Here is an 18,391-nt window from a genome sequence, read left to right on the forward strand (position 1 = left end):
CCCGGTTTTTAAGGAAATTAAAAATTGTGACGATGGATTTCCTTAAACAGCATGTTCCACTAATAGACAGCCCTCCACACATCTCGCAACTTCAACAAGAACAATGTAATAATTTCCTGGCCACAATTATTTATATAAGAATGTAAAAACTGGTAGAAATCGATCCGGGGATGATCAGTTTGGGTTCTGGTGAAGTGTACGAACACTTGAAGCAATACTGATCGTAGATTGAGAGAAATGTTTTGACATTGTAGACTGGATTATTCTCTGAAATTTTGAAGGTAGGAGGGATAAAATACAGAGCGCGAAACATTATCTGCAGCGCCACCAGAAACTAAACGGCAATAACAAGGAGTCCAAGGACATGAAAGGAAAGCACCTACCATTGACTTCATTGAATCTGTAAGCAAACCGTAAACCAATCCAAAGAGAAATTGGGAAAGGAAAGTAAAATTCGCGAGTAACAAATGTAAAAAAGCTGATGTTTCCTGATGGTACTGTAATGCTGTCAAGATGTTGTCTTGAACTGAGGTTAAAAGATGATTATCAATCAACGAAAGTAAAGTAAGGATAATAGAGTGTAGTCAAATTAAATCAGGCGATGCTGAGGGAATTACATTATAAAGGCGATATACTGTATAAAGTTGCAGATTTAGGTTTGCTATTTTCCCAGCAAAATAAATGGCGATTGAAGAAGTAAAGAGGATATAATATGCGGAATGACGACAGTAAAAACGCATTTCTGAAAAAGAGAAACTTCTTGACCCTGAGTGTGAATTTGTGAAGCAAATGATCTGGAGTGTAGCGTTTTACGGAGATGAAACGCTGACAGCAGAAAGTTAAGACAAGAAGACAATAAAAACTTTATCAATGCGGTACTGCAAGAAGATTACATGGGAACATCGCATAACTAATAACGAGGAACTGAACAGAGTTGTGGAAAAAGGAAATTTCTGCCACAACCTGAGTAAAATGAGAGTTCGGTTGGTAGGACACATCCTGAGGCATCGGGGAACAGTCAGTTTGGTAACTGAAGGAAGTATTGGGCAGCGGAGGTGAAAACTGTAGAGGGAGAACAACGCTTGCACTAAAGCAAGCAGGTTGAAGTTAGTGGTTGTCAAGTTAATCGTTATGTTTATTCAGCATGTGACACACAATAGAGCAATCTCAACACACAGCTACTCAATTCGAGAGTCAAGCTCTAAACGTCCGGCTGTTTCTGTTGACGTTCCATATTGGAACATGAAAAGTAACGATCATTTAACAACGTCATTCGGACGAAAAATTCTCTTCTTGTTTTTAAATGTCCAGTTCACATTGCTCTTTTCAATTCTCAAACATTACAACCTCTAACATTATGGAAGGGAGCTGTTGGTAGCTTGATGCATTTAGCGTCCATTGGCCACACCACTATATAACATGAACTGGCGATTTTAAATAAGGCAAGAACGTTCTTGTTGATATCAGTTTATTTTATGGCTGTACTCTGCAAATTCAAACACGTCCAACTGCTGATTTCAACACTGATAAATGACGAGATCTTGACTCACGAAACACGCAGCCGTGTGTCACCACTGCTTCATTGTGTGCTGAGTAAACGGAACGATATTCGTAACCCACTTGTTTCATCATCAGACTCCTTCTTCAACACCAACTGCTCACAAATAACACACGTACGTCACAATAAAGGAAGTAAGTTGGCACTTTGACATATGAACCTCTTCTTAAGCTTACAAATGTCCTTCAGTGACGACCATAGCTATAATTTTACGGCACGCCCAATGAAGGCTGATAATTACTTGCTTTTACTCCAGCCACATATGAAAGAATTAGCAGTTTGAGTGACCGAGTTTATATAGAAGGTAAGGGATGGGCAGATTGGTGGGAGGGAGAAACTGCCTTCATCAGCAAGTTCATATCCCCATATCCCAAGTTTGCATTAAAACAAGCGTTCAGTGCATAGTGCTGTGGAATGTGGAAAAAACCGCAAATTGGCGTTCATAAGAAGAAGAACAACACCAAAAATGCAACAGGAGCGTAATATGTAAGAAATTGTCCACGCAACCTGCCACTGATGATGCCTTGCAGAAAATAAAGGCGAAGCGCGTATGGCACTAAAATTGTGTTTTATTCAGTTGCTGTCAGACGGTCCATAACTAAAAATTATCAATATACCGTAATATCATATCCCAACGCTTCCCTGTAGTGGTATTAACCTCAAATTTCATGTGTGTTCTATGCCCGACGTTGTTGACAAGACGCTAATGTCGAAAGGACAAGTAGTACATACATTCGTAAGAGAAAAACGATAACTTATAATACTTCTTCGTAAACATCATATTGTAACGAAAACTCATTGAAATGGAAACAATGAAACAAGTAGGACTTAAAAATGGATACTCTTTAGAAACGTAGAAGTGTTCAAACAAATTTATTTATTTGATGTACTTTTAGAACTCTTCCTCCTGCTAAATATAGGCAAATCGCCTTTGTTTCTTTAAAAAAACTTTATATATTATATCTAAATAATATTGTTGCGTTCAATTTTGTAATATCACAGAGCTCTAAAATTACATTGATCTTGATTGACCTCTGATTAGTTAGCTATATTTTTGTTTTCTTCTGTTTCAGCAAAAATTCTCCTTTTCTACGTCCTGTTCTACACATGTCTGGCTGGGTTTTTCTCCGCGATGCTTGCCATTTTCTACCAGACTCTGGACATGAGGATCCCGAAACGAGAGCTAGATGGATCCTTAATCGGAGACAACCCAGGTAAATCTCAACTGCTGTACCTTCTGCACTTTGCCTTATTTTATGCACATTTCACCTACTCATTGGCCACAACAACTAATTTTTTCTCCAAGCATCTAGCAGGCTAGTGTTCCTCATAACACATGTAATGTAAAGCAGTTCTGGCAAACACTCGAGTGTTACTAAATGACAATGTAATAATAACTACCACTTTCTCAGAAGTATAGTAGATGAATTTTGGTTTGTCAGTATTGTCGGTCAACTTTCAGGGACGTATTGACAAAGTGGAACTTCTGACTCAACGACAGCGAAGACAGTAACGTTTAATATATCCCCATATGTTCTACAGGGGATTCAAAGGATCGAAATCGCTATTTTATCCAGATCATCCATTTTACGAAAAGCCTGACAGTCGAAGCCTTTTTATTAAAATCTGTCGCATTTTTTAGATTGATTTTCACAGATAACGCTTCCTTTCAGTACAGGGACCACTAACGGAAGAAGTTCAAATAAGTACGCTCTTCACCACGCGTAAGAACCTGGAGGATTATGGATGCTCTGCCAGAGGAAACCTTTGAAATACCGAAGTTTTCCGTCCGTCTGCATTCTTGTAGAAGTTAATGATATTCCTCTAGCTGAAGTGCTGTCACTTAGAAGGACAGCATGCTAACCCGGTATGTCCTGATGGAATTATTTCGCAAAATTCGCAAAATTTGTAACTTACGTTAACGGACGTTCACTATGGTCAAAACACCGTGTTCATTTTGGACAGTATGTCTGCCAGACACTAAGCACTTCCCCAGTTTTCCATCCGTCGACGCGCCTTGAAAGAATTGTTTAAGTATCGTGTTGAAATTTACTGGAAAGGAGCAAAACGAAGACCGTAGTGAACTTTGCCACACTCTACATATCCAACGCACTGCACAGTTTGTGGTGGTTGGTACTTCGCACCAGTGTTAGTGCATCTGTGTCCTGTTTCATTCGGTCATTGAGCAAGAGGAAATTGCATGTTTGTTTACCTCTGGACGCACCCTAACGTTCCTTATTCTCATTATCCCTAAGCGAAACACACGATGTTGGCAGCAAAAAAATGTCGCAAAGCCTTTTTCGAATACTCGTACCGTAAAATCATCCAACAGCGATTAGTGGAAACAACGTCGCATTTCTTTCAAGGACCCCCATTTCAGATACCCGAGTGTCTCTATATTTCTCATCGGATATACTGATATGCTACCAACGGTCTTGCCACAGTGGAAAGTTAAGCGCTGTCGGATTTGGCTATCACTTGGATGGGTGATCGCCCTGGTCTGCCGAGCGCTCTTGGTTATCGCGGTGCAGTCAATCATTGCGAAGCCAGTGCGGAGCTACTTAATTGAGAAGCAGCGGTTCCACTCACGGATACTGACAATAGCCAAGAGAGCGATGCGCTGACCACCTACCCCTGCATATCCGCATCTAGTTACGCCTATAGGCTGAGGGTGACACGGCGATCGGTCGATACCGTTGGGTCTTTAAGACCTTTTCGGACGGAGTTTGTTCGTTTGTATATCCATCTGCTACTGTAACTGTCCTAACAGCGCGTCTCTACATGCGTACGATTTATGCTCTCATGCTTACTTGGTGAGGAGTTCATGCGCCCAGATAACACTCCGAAATTGGTAGCGATTCCCGTAACTCTTCAGTAAACCTCATGTTTTCCATTTGCCTTCCCTACTACTAATTTTACTCGCTCAGCCCGTCATGTTGCTTCTAGCTATTTAGGCAATTTGACGGTCTACAGGAGCTCACCGATTATCTCTTAATCGAGTACCATCGAGTTATCCTTACTATAGGCAAAGGACGATGCATACTTGTGCACACCATCATGGTCATTGAACATAACGCAGGAGATAGTGTTAACATTCTTTGGAGCAACGCCGATTTACGTTGCCAGATGCTACGTTTGTTTTGTTTGCAGATGATGCAAACATTGCAATAAATAGCAAATAAATTCCGGTTTTAGAAATGGCTGCTAATCAAATTTTCACTGGCATTAATAAATGGTTTAAAGCCTATTAACTGTCATTAAACTTTGAAAAAACCAGCTATACGCAGTTCAGAACCTGTAAGAGATATATTTCCAGCATGTGTATAACATATGAAGAGATGCAGATAGAAGAAGTTGACAGTGTTAAATTTATGGGATTATAACCCGACAATAAATTCAGTTGGGAAGGGCATACTACAGAACTGCTGAAGCGCCTAAACAAGTCTCATTTGCAATGCGAATGAATTCAGATGTAGAATATGTAAGTATAAAAAGGGCTTGCATACTTTGCGTACTTTCATTCCATTATGTCATATGGGATCATACTCTGGGGTGACTCGTCAAAACGAGCGAAAGTTGTTAGAGTACGAAAGCGTGTAGTAAGAATCGTTTGTGGTGTAAGTTGAAGAATATCGTGCTAAAAGAACAGGGTATTCGGACCACTGTTTCTCACAGTCAGTATACTTATTCCTTAATGAAATTTGTTGCAAATAATATGTATCTGTTTTCCATCTAATAGCTCAATATATAGTATCAATACTAGGAATAAGAACAATCTACGTGAAGACCTAAATCATTTATCTTCGTCCAAAAGTCATTTACCTTGGTCCAATACTCAGGAACACATATTTTCAATAAATTTCCAGCAACCGTTAAAAGCTTGGTTTCATATAAAGCACAATTTAAACAGAGTTTGAAAGACCATTTGGTAGGCAACTTCTTCCACTTACAGATGAATATTTCAACAGGGACCCAGGTCAGCTTAAGTAAAAATGTCTGTTAGAGTTCAGTTTTGACAGCACTTGGTCACAACAGTCAAGATTATGTATTTTGTGTATGATAAATTTATTAAAAGTGCATAACTATGCTTCATTCTGACAGTGTATTAATTCTGTAAATACTATCAGTTCCAGTTTACTATAATGTATTCACCTATCTTGACAATCTCCTTACAAAAAATCAGGGCAGTGAGTATTACATTCAGATGTTCTATGTTTTTTATGTTATACTTTCTCGCATGCTCCACACCCACGAGAATCATCTAATTTTTGGGTCTGTGGAACGAAAACCGAATCAAATCTAATCTGCTCTAATCTAATCTAATCCTTGGAGCACAGCCGATGTTATCTATGTTTTTGTTTGAGCATTCGCCGTCCAGTATAATGTTATAAGATCTTCAAAAAATCATGCGGAAAATCGCATATCTGTTAAGATACTCGCTACGGCCGCACCTACTCGTACATTATTAGCAGCGAAAAGTGCCGAACGTCTTTTCAAAATGTAGGAAGAAGGAATATGCCTGTTCATATGCATCTACCATTTGTGTGATATCGTATGTGTATAAAGGAAGCTGTGTTTCACACACAAAGCTTTCACTAAATCTGTGCCGATTCTATAACCGAAGCTGAAAGAGCGTCACAATGTTCAGGCTTAAAACGTGCATTGAGGTTCCGCAAAGATGGATATTAGCAATATTGTTAACTATTCTATGCATCTGGCACTTCAGTCTTTTTGCAAACAGGAGTGATCCGCTCAGTTTCCTGTCGTGCTAGATTATTCGCGGTCAAAGAGATCCTTGTTAACTTGGACTTTAAAAAGTGCTATTCCCCAGCGTGTTCAATATAAAATACGTTGGTGCGCAAAATTTAAGGACGAAAATAACTTTCGCATAATGTCTCAGTGCCAACTAACTTAGCTCGATGAAATTTTGATCATGCATAGAAAGAACTGCTACAGCGTAGTACAGAAGATAACTGAAAGACGCAACGAGACGAACAGAAATGACACTTTTATTCAAAGACAATGACCACATTGAAGTCATCGCTACTCATAATGGTTCCCTAGGCATTATAAACGGCAGGGCATGGTTCTTAATAAGGTGTGTGATGACCACGGACGACAGCCCATGCGCTGTAACGTGCTTCATGCTGGCGCAAAGTTGGTGAAAAGTTCTCGTTGTACGACGTTCCCATTGCTCCACAAATGCGGTTGAAAACTGCTGGATGGTGGGTGGTGAGTGCGTACGTGTTGCAATACGACTCCCCAACGCATACCACATGCTCTCGATGGAATCTATACGATATTTCAGTTCCTGTGCTGTTCAGCAGTACCATGCAATGTTCTTTGGGACTTTCATGGGTGCATGCCCAAAGAAACATTGCATGGACCGCTCGGGATTAGCCGAGCGGTCTAGGGCGCTGCAGTCATGGACTGTACGGCTGGTCCCGGCGGAAGTTCGAGTCCTCCCTCGGGCATGGGTGTGTGCGTTTGTCCTTAGGATAATTTAGGTTAAGTAGTGTGTAAGCTTAGGGACTGATGACCTTAGCAATTAAGTCTCATAAGATTTCACATATATTTGAACATTTTTGAAACATTGCATGGTACTTCTGAACAACACAGGCACGGCAACATCGTATTTATGCGCCGACATCGGGCAAGCGACTTTCTGTTTAAAATGTCTCCCTTGTATGAGAATATACATAATGGATGTACCAGCGCAGATTGCAGACATATGGTTGAAGACGTATGGAAGTATGGGTCTGGTCTTGAAGCGTGCATGATAAGGCGATGAGTGAGAAATCCAGGTTCGAGTCCCGGTCCGGTACAAATTTTCGCTGTCGTCATTGCGTTATACAGCTGAATGGTTGTCTCTATTCGCAACTACGAATACATTTCACAATGGGATTTAAGTCGGCGAAACGGGCATGCCAGTTCATTCGTCGAACATCATCTCTTTCCAAGAGCTCTTCCACATGCGAAGTTCGCAACGTTACCCACAAAAATGAAGTCGGGCCGAATGCACCCCCAAACAGACGGCTGTGAGAAAGCAGTACAGTATCAAAATAACATTGAGCGGTTAGTGTACAGTGTTTAAAGGTCTGGAAGTCCGCACAACCATGCAACGTTATGTCTCCGCATACCACAACACATGGAGCAGCAAAACGATCATGTTCGACAATGCGCGAGGTACCCTCATGTGGCGAGAGGTGGGAACATTAATGCACTCAGCATCATTATCTAACATTATCAAAGTGCTGTAGTTCAGAGATGTTTCGACAGTGTAAATGCGGGGGAATCTCAAGGTGTGCCAGAAATCTCCAAGATGATCTCACAAAGTATGTTATTTCCCATTTTAATCTTCAAATCTGATTGGCTTACTTTTTTAACACCGGCTTGTACCAGAAGAGAATGATTCGAATTTTGTATTCGTGGGAATGGACATCTATGGAAACGGTATTAACAGTGTCCAACGTAGTGTGAGTCAGGATGAAACACCAGGTACACCATCTGCTTGTGTCTACTAAGAATTGTCGTTGACATTGTCTGGAACTTTATATTCCCTTGCAAGCAGTGACAGAAAGAAGCAGCACTTCAGACTAAAACTCAGAAACGCCTGGACTCACAAGTGCAATAACCGCACTGCACAATCTTCAAATTCTTGCGCCGTTTAATCAAATAAACGAACAACGAGACACGCCGCTCACGCGTGAAGAAGAATCCAGACATCTGCTGTGCGGAATGTGGTGGCTCTATTTATGCAGATACATCTCTTGAACCGTGAGTGCAGTCTATTGGAAAATTCGAAAAACTGGTTTCACGAGAACTGTGTACAAGACAGGGAAAACGAAGCTTTCTCGTGTAATGATTGCAGAAGACTTGCAACTCAATTAACCCTTACGTTTCAAATGAGTGTCGAGATCGCCCTTACCCAAAGAGCAGCTGACTTTCCCACGTGCATTACATGTAAATAAAATTTCAGGATGTAATCATTATTACATCTTTAATCAACTACTATTTAACTTAAACAAAACGTTTAACAATTAATCTCACACAAAAATAAACTGCTTGAATTTTATGATGAAATCTTATTTTCCCCTAACCTCTCGAGGGGTACTTAAATGGTAGTATTAATATACCTCTCAATGGCTGTGTTACGCTAGTGCATTTTTTAGAAGAGATCTGTTAATGGAAATTGCAAGATGGGCTTGAATGCTTTGTTTTTATTATTTTACTGGATTGGTAAGACACTATTTCCGTGCACACATCCGCGGAAAAGCAGAACATGAATCAAGGGGTTTCTCAACAAGCAGTAGGCCTATATTGTATCTCGACCGACAAAAAAGTAATGCAGACTCAAACACTTCCGCTCTCCTTCTGCACTGACTGATTACTGACGCTGAGTGCCTTATGCCAACCTCTTTAGGAAGGTCTGAAAAGATTTACACGCAGTCTCACAAAATTGGGTGAGAAGCAGTTTTAATAAATATGTAGTACCACTAATACGCAAGCTGCCGAAGTGGTATCAAGTGAGAATACTTCGGCCAGACAGAGATGATTTTCTAGCAACAGCGAGTATTTACTGCTTTTTTTCTGCTCTCCAAAACTGAAGCCCATCAAGTTTTGCTATCCTGTCAGATCGCTGTTGAGCTCAGACAGAAGCTGCGTTGTACTGACTCTCTGCATCCTCTGAACTGTCGACATACTCTACACATTTGCCTCCGTTCCACTTTCTTCCACACAATTTACATTTGCACGAAGTAACTACGAAAGCGCGCTGAAAAGTGATGCTACGGAATTTTTTATTTTCTCCTCAAACATTCTACAGAGACGGTATCAGTAAACTGGTCTCTCGTTGGGAGAAATGTGTTTGCCGTTTGAGACATAAATATTTATACATGAAGAGTAAAGATATAAAATGTTAATAACGTCTGTTTTACTAAAAAAAACTTTAAGATACTTCGCATAAAAAATTGGGGGGGGGGGGGCATTACTTTTCAGCACACCCTCGTACTCGCCCTGACATGCAAATTAACCTCTTTTTACAAATAAATATTTTTAAATCACTCCGCTCCATGATTGTCTCAGTGCCATTGGTGCAGCAACTGTAAATTATCTTTACAACAGAAAAAACAGTCTTGGTTGTACAAAATAGATTTATTTAATCTTTAATGTCATGCGTTTCTCCTGTTCTAGGCTTCATCAGACAATCTGGAGAAATTAAAAATTAGCGTTAAGTATAAATTGCTATTAAAGGCAATAATAAAAAATGGTTCAAATGGCTCTGAGCACTATGGGACTTAATATCTGAGGTCATCAGTCCCCTAGAACTTAGAACTACTTGAACCTAACTAACCTAAGGACATCACACATATCCATGCCCAAGGCAGAATTCGAACCTGCGACCGTAGCGGTCGTGCGGTTCCAGACTGAAGCGCCTGGAACCGCTCGGCCACAACTGCCGGCATAGGCAATAATAAATGAAAAAATTAAAACAATAAGAGGAAGACCTACACCAATTGAACTATGGAGCACCGGACCACATTTTTGTTCCAACGAGAGGTGAGGGGTATAAATTTCAACTCATAAGATACTGCATCATAACTGAACTTACCCATAAAAACTGTTGCTAATCGTAACAGAGACGTCGAACGTCATACAGAGTCCCAGAGAACTGGTGCGAGAGGGGGGGGAGGGGGGGGGTTTACAGTCAAATAGCCACAATCAATGCTTAATTACATTACCTAAAAACAACAGGAAAAAAGGTAATGACAGTAGGAAAAAGAAAGCAACTAAATCGTGCTAGGGGTACCTAACTAAGGCAAATAGGCATATTCAGTGCGCGGAAAAAGCGAGTGCAAAATGCATCCATATGACCAGGCTAAAGCACCTTTGGCAAACAACTGGGCCGTAATAAGCATAAAGAAACGGCTAAAATGTTATACTAAGTATATGAAGCAACGAAATCAGATGCAAAGATAAACTGGAAAATTAACTATTACGATGATAACTTACCCGTGAAGAAACCGCCAAAGTGAGAAAAGGTTCACAGGGTGGCGCGCTAAAACTGATGGCTAAGGCTTAAATAAAATAATAGGTAATAAATGTGGCAACCACCATTTAAACATACGCATCATAATACCAAAAAATGTTTGATATTTCGAAAAGACTTGTTCATTTATTAGATTCAGAGACTTGGAAAAGATATGCTTAGAAATTTCAAACTCTTCCAACAAATTTAGTTTTTTGTCTTTGTTGGCTACGTGAAGGATTTCAGGGTTTTCCACCTCTGGCAGCCGATGAACAGAACATTTAAGGTGCTGGGCAGTAAATGAACAAGCCTGTGCTCCATAATCCAGTCGGTGTATGTCTTCCTCTTGTTATTTGTAATTTATTCATTTATTATTGCCTTTAATAACAATTCAACTTACACCAGTTTTTAATTTCCCCAGATTGTCTGATGATGCCTAGAACAGGCGAAACGGGTCACATGTGAAGATTAAATAAAACTCTATCTTGTGCAAACAAGACTGTTTATTCTGTTCTATAAATATTTTGCTACTTACATGCCGCAACCAACGAACGGGAATGTAGTATAGTTCTTACAATTTCGAATTTCGCCGAAAGCCTCAGCATTTGAAAGCAAATTCATACATTCTCTCCTCATCACCGCTTCCACCGTGTCCAACTGGCTTTTCTGGCATATAATTTGCTCTTCAGGTATCGACAAAGGAAGAAAGCAACAGCTGCAAATCGGGGCTTCTCATTGGCCAATCAGCATTTCCGCGACGCCCGATAACCCTAGCAGGAAAAGCATTAGCGAGTCATGTGCGAGATATGATGCGAAATTAGATGGCGCCTCATTTTACATAGCATCCTCTTATCATGTTGCAACAGTAGGCTCAACGACTGTTTTAGCACTGCACGTAACTTCCAGCATTCACTGAATCACGAAGAATTTATTTAACCGGAAGAGAAGCACAACATGAATTTGCAGACGGCCGTGATTCAAGTTAATTAACTGTAAACTCCGAATTTTATGCGCTAGGAGTGCAAAATTAGCAGTTGTGGCCATTCATAGACACATCGAAATGGAAAGCTTCATCTAGCCATCGAATGTTATTCAAGATAATAGGTTCTCCCTCGTCCCACGCTAAAATGGATTCAGCAAACCACATCCTGAAATGACGCTGCCTACTCTAGCAATGTTGGGGCAGGCAAGGTTTCTACATCCACCAGTTTATGTTCCACATTGCGTGCTAAGCCGAATACGTTACCAAATTAAATTCTGTGTAGAAAGTAGCCTTAAATTATTCTCTGAAATCTGTTCTTTGCCAATCACGCTGCTTTTTGTGAGAAACCGTTACAAGAAAACATGTAATTCAATTTCACTCCACGTTTGTTAATCGTTTTCCCATCCAGTGTCACGAGTCTTCAAATTCAAGTGGCTCTGAGCACTATGGGGCTTAACATCTGAGGTCATCAGTCCCCTAGACTTAGAACTACTTAAACCTAACCAATGTAAAGACATCACACACAGCCATGCCCGAGGCAGGATGTGTGCAAGTTGCTTCTGTGTGTGTGTGTGTGTGTGTGTGTGTGTGTGTGTGTGTGTGTGTGTGTATCTGTCTCTATTTTCGATGAAAACCTTGCTGGCCGAAAACTTTATGTGTGACAGTCTTTTTGTTGTACCTATCTGTGACTCAGCATCTCCTCTATATAGTGAGTAGCAACTTTCCTTTTCATATATTGTTCCATTCCATCCTGGATTAGCCATTGTTTGATTATAAAGGGTGTTACAAAAAGGTACGGCCAAACTTTCAGGAAATATTCCTCACACACAAAGAAAGAAAATATGTTATGTGGACATGTGTCCGGAAACGCTTACTTTCCATGTTAGAGCTCATTTTATTACTTCTCTTCAAATAACATTGATCATGGAATGGAAACACACAGCAACAGAATGTACCAGCATGACTTCAAACACTTTGTTACAGGAAATGTTCAAAATGTCCTCCGTTACCGAGGATACATGCATCCACCCTCCATCGCATGGAATCCCTGATGCGCTGATGCAGCCCTGGAGAATCTTAAACTCAATCTCCAGTTCCGCTGTGGGTATTACAGCCATCCACAATATGAGCACGAAGAGTCTCTACATTTGGTACCAGGGTTGCATAGACAAGAGCTTTCAAATGCCCCCATAAATGAAAGTCAAGAGGGTTGAGGTCAGGACAGAGTGGAGGCCATGGAATTGGTCCACCTCTACCAATCCATCGGTCAACAAATCTGCTGTTGAGAAGCGTACGAACACTTCGACTGAAATGTGCAGGAGCTCCATCATGCATGAACCACATGTTGTGTCGTACTTGTAAAGGCCCATATTCTATCCCATATGAAATCATGATAACGTGTTCCATTGAGCGTAGGTGGAAGAACATGGGGCCTAATCAAAACATCACCAACAATGCCTGCCCAAACGTTCACAGAAAATCTGTGTTGTGACGTGATTGCACAATTGTGTGCGGATTCTCGTCAGCCCACACATGTTGATTGTGAAAATTTACCATTAGATCACGTTGGAATGAAGCCTCATCCGTAAAGAGAACATTTGCATTGAAATGAGGATTGACACTTTGCTGGATGAACCATTCACAGAAGTGTACCCGTGGAGGCCAATCAGCTGCTGATAGTGCCTGCACACGCTGTACATGGTACGGAAACAACTGGTTCTCCTGTAGAACTCTCCATACAGTGACGTGTTCAACGTTACCTTGTACAGCAGCAACTTCTCTGACGCTGACATTAGGGTTATCGTCAACTGCACGAAGAATTGGCTCGTCCATTGCAGGTGTCCTCGTCGTTCTAGGTCTTCCCCAGTCGCGAGTCATAGGCTGGAATGTTCCATGCTGCCTAAGACGCCGATCAATTGCTTCGAATGTCTTCCTGTCGCGACATCTTCATTCTGGAAATCTGTCTCAATACAAACGTACCGCGCCACGGCTATTGCCCCGTGCTAATCCATACATCAAATGGGCATCTGCCAACTCCACATTCGTAAACATTGCAATGACTGCAAAACCACGTTCGTGATGAACACTAACCTGTTGATGCTACGTACTGATGTGCTTGATGCTAGTACCGTAGAGCAACGAGTCGCATGTCAACACAAGCACCGAAGTCAACATTACCTTCCTTCAATTGGGCATACTGGCGGTGAATCAAGGAAGTACAGTACATACTGACGAAACTAAAATGAGCTCTAACATGGAAATTAAGCATTTCCGGACATATGTCCACATAACATCTTTTCTTTATTTGTGTGTGGGGAATGTTTCCTGAAAGTTTGGCCGTACCTTTTTGTAACATCCAGTATAGAATGTTCCATTACACCGTGTATGGTGCAGAAATGTGAGAAGAGGAAAAAAACTGGAAGCCTTGGAAATTAGGATATGGTGCAGATAGAAAAGAAACAATCAGCTAAACATGAATTGCCAAAAAGAGTGACAGTACAATCAGTAATGAAAAATAAGAACTAAAAACTGAACCTGGCATATTTTAAAGTGATTGACTTTTAAAAAATGGGTATTGAAGTACACGTGCTGGGGAAAAAAGTACTACTAGGTAATTAGAAGGAAGGTTGTAAGTACAGTAGAAAGAAAAAGGAAGCAATGGATGACAAGAAATGGCTACAGCTTGCACTTTCAAATTCTGTTAATACATCTCACTTTCTTTCCAAGCTTCACAGAAGTTCTCCTGCATACTTCAGTCAACTAGGGTCCTTGAAATAAATATTTTCACTGATAAATAGTTTAGATACAGATTAGGATAATGTTTCCAGAAGGAACATTTCACTCTGAAGAAGAGTTTCAAAACTTCTGACAGACTAAAACTTTTAACTTGTTAGGAAATATTGAAACACCACACCCCCTGCTTTAGAGAGAATGATCCATTCTGTATACTTGACACAAGTTTCTATATCATTTTTCTTAAGTAAGATATGAACTAGTCATATGCCTAACCATTAATGTGCACAAAATGTAACTTCTCCAATTGGTCACTGTAATTAAAATAGAGAAAAGAGTAGAGATCTCTAATAATGTAACTAAACAATTTTCCACTTGGGAACACAAAATTTATTTTTTAAATTCAGATTGTCATAGAATTTTTTATCCATTTGGTAACTGCAATGCCTGCTTACTGATCTAACTTTAAATTATGGAAAAAACACAGAAGATAGGTACCTGCAACAGCCTGTTGATTTAATGTGAAACTGGACAATGTGTTTGAGATTTCATAATAAATATGAGGCAAAGAGTTTAATGGCCTTCAATGTCTTCAGTGTCTGTGTAAACAACTTCTCATAAGTTGTACATTTTGATTTCAGGTCTGGGTTTCCGTCCAATGCCTCCAGAGACAAACGTCGAGAGTACTCTCATCTGGTACAAGGGATCAGATGAGAATAACTATAAATACTGGGTAGAAGAGCTTGACAAATTTTTAGAGCGTAAGTACACTACAATTCTATTGAGACTATGTTATTAAAAGAACATCAGATGACATACACATTGAATGAGTTGTCTGAAATTTCTGCCAACATAAGGTGAATGAATACAATGCTCACTGGAATACAAATATAACTCACGTCTTAAACTCAAAGATAATATCAATTTAAACTGCTTGATATTAACTGATGACCTTATCTTCTTCCAACATTATTCAGGAACCTAAAGAAAAAGTTAAATCACTACAGGAAACAGCACATAAAATCACCCTCAGAATATCCTTTCACAAATAGAAATTATTTTAACTGACTTGCCACACATAAACAAAATAACAGTAGAAGAAGAGGAGATCAAAATCATAGAGAAATTTATTTATGTGAAATCAGGACGTATAATGTCAATGAAGAATATGACACAGCATAAAAAGTAAACTGCCAAAATCACAATATATAATCAAGAATACATACAACAAAAAAGACTTGTCAACAGCCATGAAATTTAAATACTACAAAAAAGCTACACAACCAAAAATTAAATACATAAGTGAAACTATTAATTTCCACATAAATAAAAAACATAATAGCATAGGCCTAAAAGTTAAAAATGAACTTATAGATTGTGTCACAAACACAAAATTCCTAGGAATGCATGTTGACTCACAGCTTAACTGGACTGACCATATTGCAGCACTAGAAAAGAAAATTGCTACTGCTTGCTATGCACTCCGGATAATTATGTCAGTATGTAATAGTTCATGTGCTAAGACTACATACTTTGCACATGTGCATTCAATAATTAGTTATGGCATAACCTTCTGGGGTACAAATGTGCAGAACATACAAGCAATTTTCAAGCTGCAAAAGAGGGCTGTACGAATAATAACAAAAAGCAGCAGGAGAGCTCACTGTACTGATTTATTCAAAACCATGGGAATCATGACAGTACCATGTGAATACATCTTTCAGACTGTGATGTATATAAAGAAACACATTGACCAGTACACACAAAACAGATCTATACACCAACACTGGACTAGATCCTGCCACCATTTGCATCTTATACGAAAAAACAAAACAAAAACCCAAAATAGTTTATTATTTAATGGAATAAAAATGTATAATAGACTTCCAGAGGAGATCAAAGCTGAAACTGGAATACATGCCTTTAGGAAAGCTGCAAAAAGTTATTTAGCAGATAAATGTTACTATAGGGAGGTGTCAAAGAATACTGTAAATGACATGTGTTCACCTCAATTCATGCAAGAGTACCTTTGTAAATTTATATTTATCTGTAATTAAGATTGGTATGTATTTGTTTTGTGTAACCCATGCAAGAATACATTTGTAAATTTATATTTATTTGTAACTAAGATTGGTGTGTATTTGTCTTGTGTACAAACGATTAAGTTGCACCATAGAAATATGTACTAGCAGAAGTACTATTATGTATATACTCATTCCATGTATACAGCTGATGACATCCATACAACACAAGTTGTCTACGGATGAATAAATTAAATAAAATAAAATATTTTCAAAACAGCTATCACTGTAGAAATAGAGGGAATACTTGAGACTTCAAGAAGAATAATTAGAACATGCATAAACAAAAAATACCAAGAAAATGGAGAATAGTTGTACAAAAGTCTACAAGATAATGGTACTGGTAGTGAGCACAATAATGAAAAAAATACTTTCTGTTCTTTACATGTGTAATTAGGGCAACAGAAAACAGAATCATGAGGAGAACAATGGAGAAACTGTGGGACAGTAAGAAGTGCCAACATGGGTGTTTACTATTGAACTGTCTGTTTAATTACTCATCTTTGCAAAATACTGACTCAATTATTTATAGAAGAATGGAAAAATTGGTAGAAGCTGGCTTAGGAAACAGCAGTTTGGGTTGCAGATAAATTTAGGAACATGCAAAGCTGTTCTTGACTCTATGTCTTCTCCTAGAAGATAGGTTGAAGAAAGGCAAACCTATGTTTATATGATTTGTGGACTTAGAGAAGGCTTTTGACAATCTTGACTGGATTACACTCTTTGAAATTTTGAAGTAGGGATAAGATGCATGGAATTAAAACTCATTTGCGCCTTGTGCAGAAACTAGACTGCACTATGAGTCAAAGAACATGAAAGGGGAGTGATAAATGAGAAGTGAATAAGATAGGGTAGTAGGCTATCCCTGATGTTACTCAATCTGTACATTTGGCCAGTGATGAAGGAAACCAAGTAGAAATTTGGAAAGAGAACTGAAATGCAGGAGAAGAAATAAAAACTTTGCATTTGTCAATAAAATTGTAATTCTGTCATTGTCGATAACATTGTAATTCTGTCAAATGGCAATTTAGATGAGTGGTTCCACAGAAAGGATAGTGTCTTGAAAAGAGATTGTAAAATGAACAAAATTCAGATTAGCAACAGCACAAAAAGAATTTCTGAAAAAGAGGAATACTTTAAAATCTAACATAAAGTTAAGTGGTAGGAATTCTTTTCTGGAGATAGTTGTGTGAAATGTAACCTTTTATGGAAGTGCAACATAAGGCAATAAGCAGTTCTGACAAGAAGAGTACAGTTGCGTGAAATGTGGTGCTCTTGAAAAACACTGAACATTAGATGGGAATGTCAAACACAAATGAAAGGTTTACTTAATCAAATTGAAGAGAAAAGAATTTTATGACACAACTTGACTAAAAGAAGGTATTGATTGATAGAACACATCTTGAAGTCAGTTTGGTAATGGAAGGCAGTATGGGGGTAAAAATTTTAGATAGAGATGAAGGCATGCAAGGTCTTGTGGATTAAGCTTGCAGTTATATGCAGAGATGGAGAGGCTTGCACAGAATGGACTAGCATCAAGAACTGAATTAAACCAACCTTTGGACTGAATACTACAACAATTACAACAACAACAATAACAACAGCCCAATGGCTTCTGAGTGTTGTGGGAATGTGATAACTGTTAACAGCATGCCAAGAAAAGCTTTCACCTTAGTTCCACCAGTTGTGATTATAGTTCTCTTTTGTACAGCATATGGAATGCAGTCAGAAATCACAGTACCAGTCATAAGAGTTTTAACATTAGCAAACAGAAAATTTCAGTTGGGTTTCGTAGGTGCTTCATCACTATGTGCAACGTCAAAGAAAGGACTTTGCTGAATTCATTACCCTCTTCCTTGATGAAGTACTGTGGTTGAAATGTTTTCCCCTTCACTCTAATCTTCTATAATATTTTCTTACTACTGTTCCCTAACAGCTGTAGGGTGTGTTACATAATCAAATTTGCTTCTCTTTGAGTTTAGAATAATAATGTTTTCTAAATTGTCTAT

The 18,391-nt window shown here is 39.1% G+C and overlaps 1 protein-coding gene across 1 annotated transcript in view; it reads left to right on the forward strand.

Annotated features, from left to right (window-relative positions):
- LOC124775084 (sodium/potassium-transporting ATPase subunit beta-2) overlaps nt 1-18,391 on the forward strand; it is a 156,441-nt gene that overhangs the window by 119,856 nt on the left and 18,194 nt on the right. The window contains exons 2-3 of the mRNA XM_047249890.1: nt 2,632-2,772; nt 14,943-15,062. Coding sequence (XP_047105846.1) covers nt 2,632-2,772; nt 14,943-15,062 — 261 coding nt within the window. The remainder of the gene's footprint in view (nt 1-2,631; nt 2,773-14,942; nt 15,063-18,391) is intronic.

Source organism: Schistocerca piceifrons, chromosome 2 (assembly GCF_021461385.2).
Source record: "Schistocerca piceifrons isolate TAMUIC-IGC-003096 chromosome 2, iqSchPice1.1, whole genome shotgun sequence".
Lineage (NCBI taxonomy): Eukaryota > Metazoa > Arthropoda > Insecta > Orthoptera > Acrididae > Schistocerca > Schistocerca piceifrons.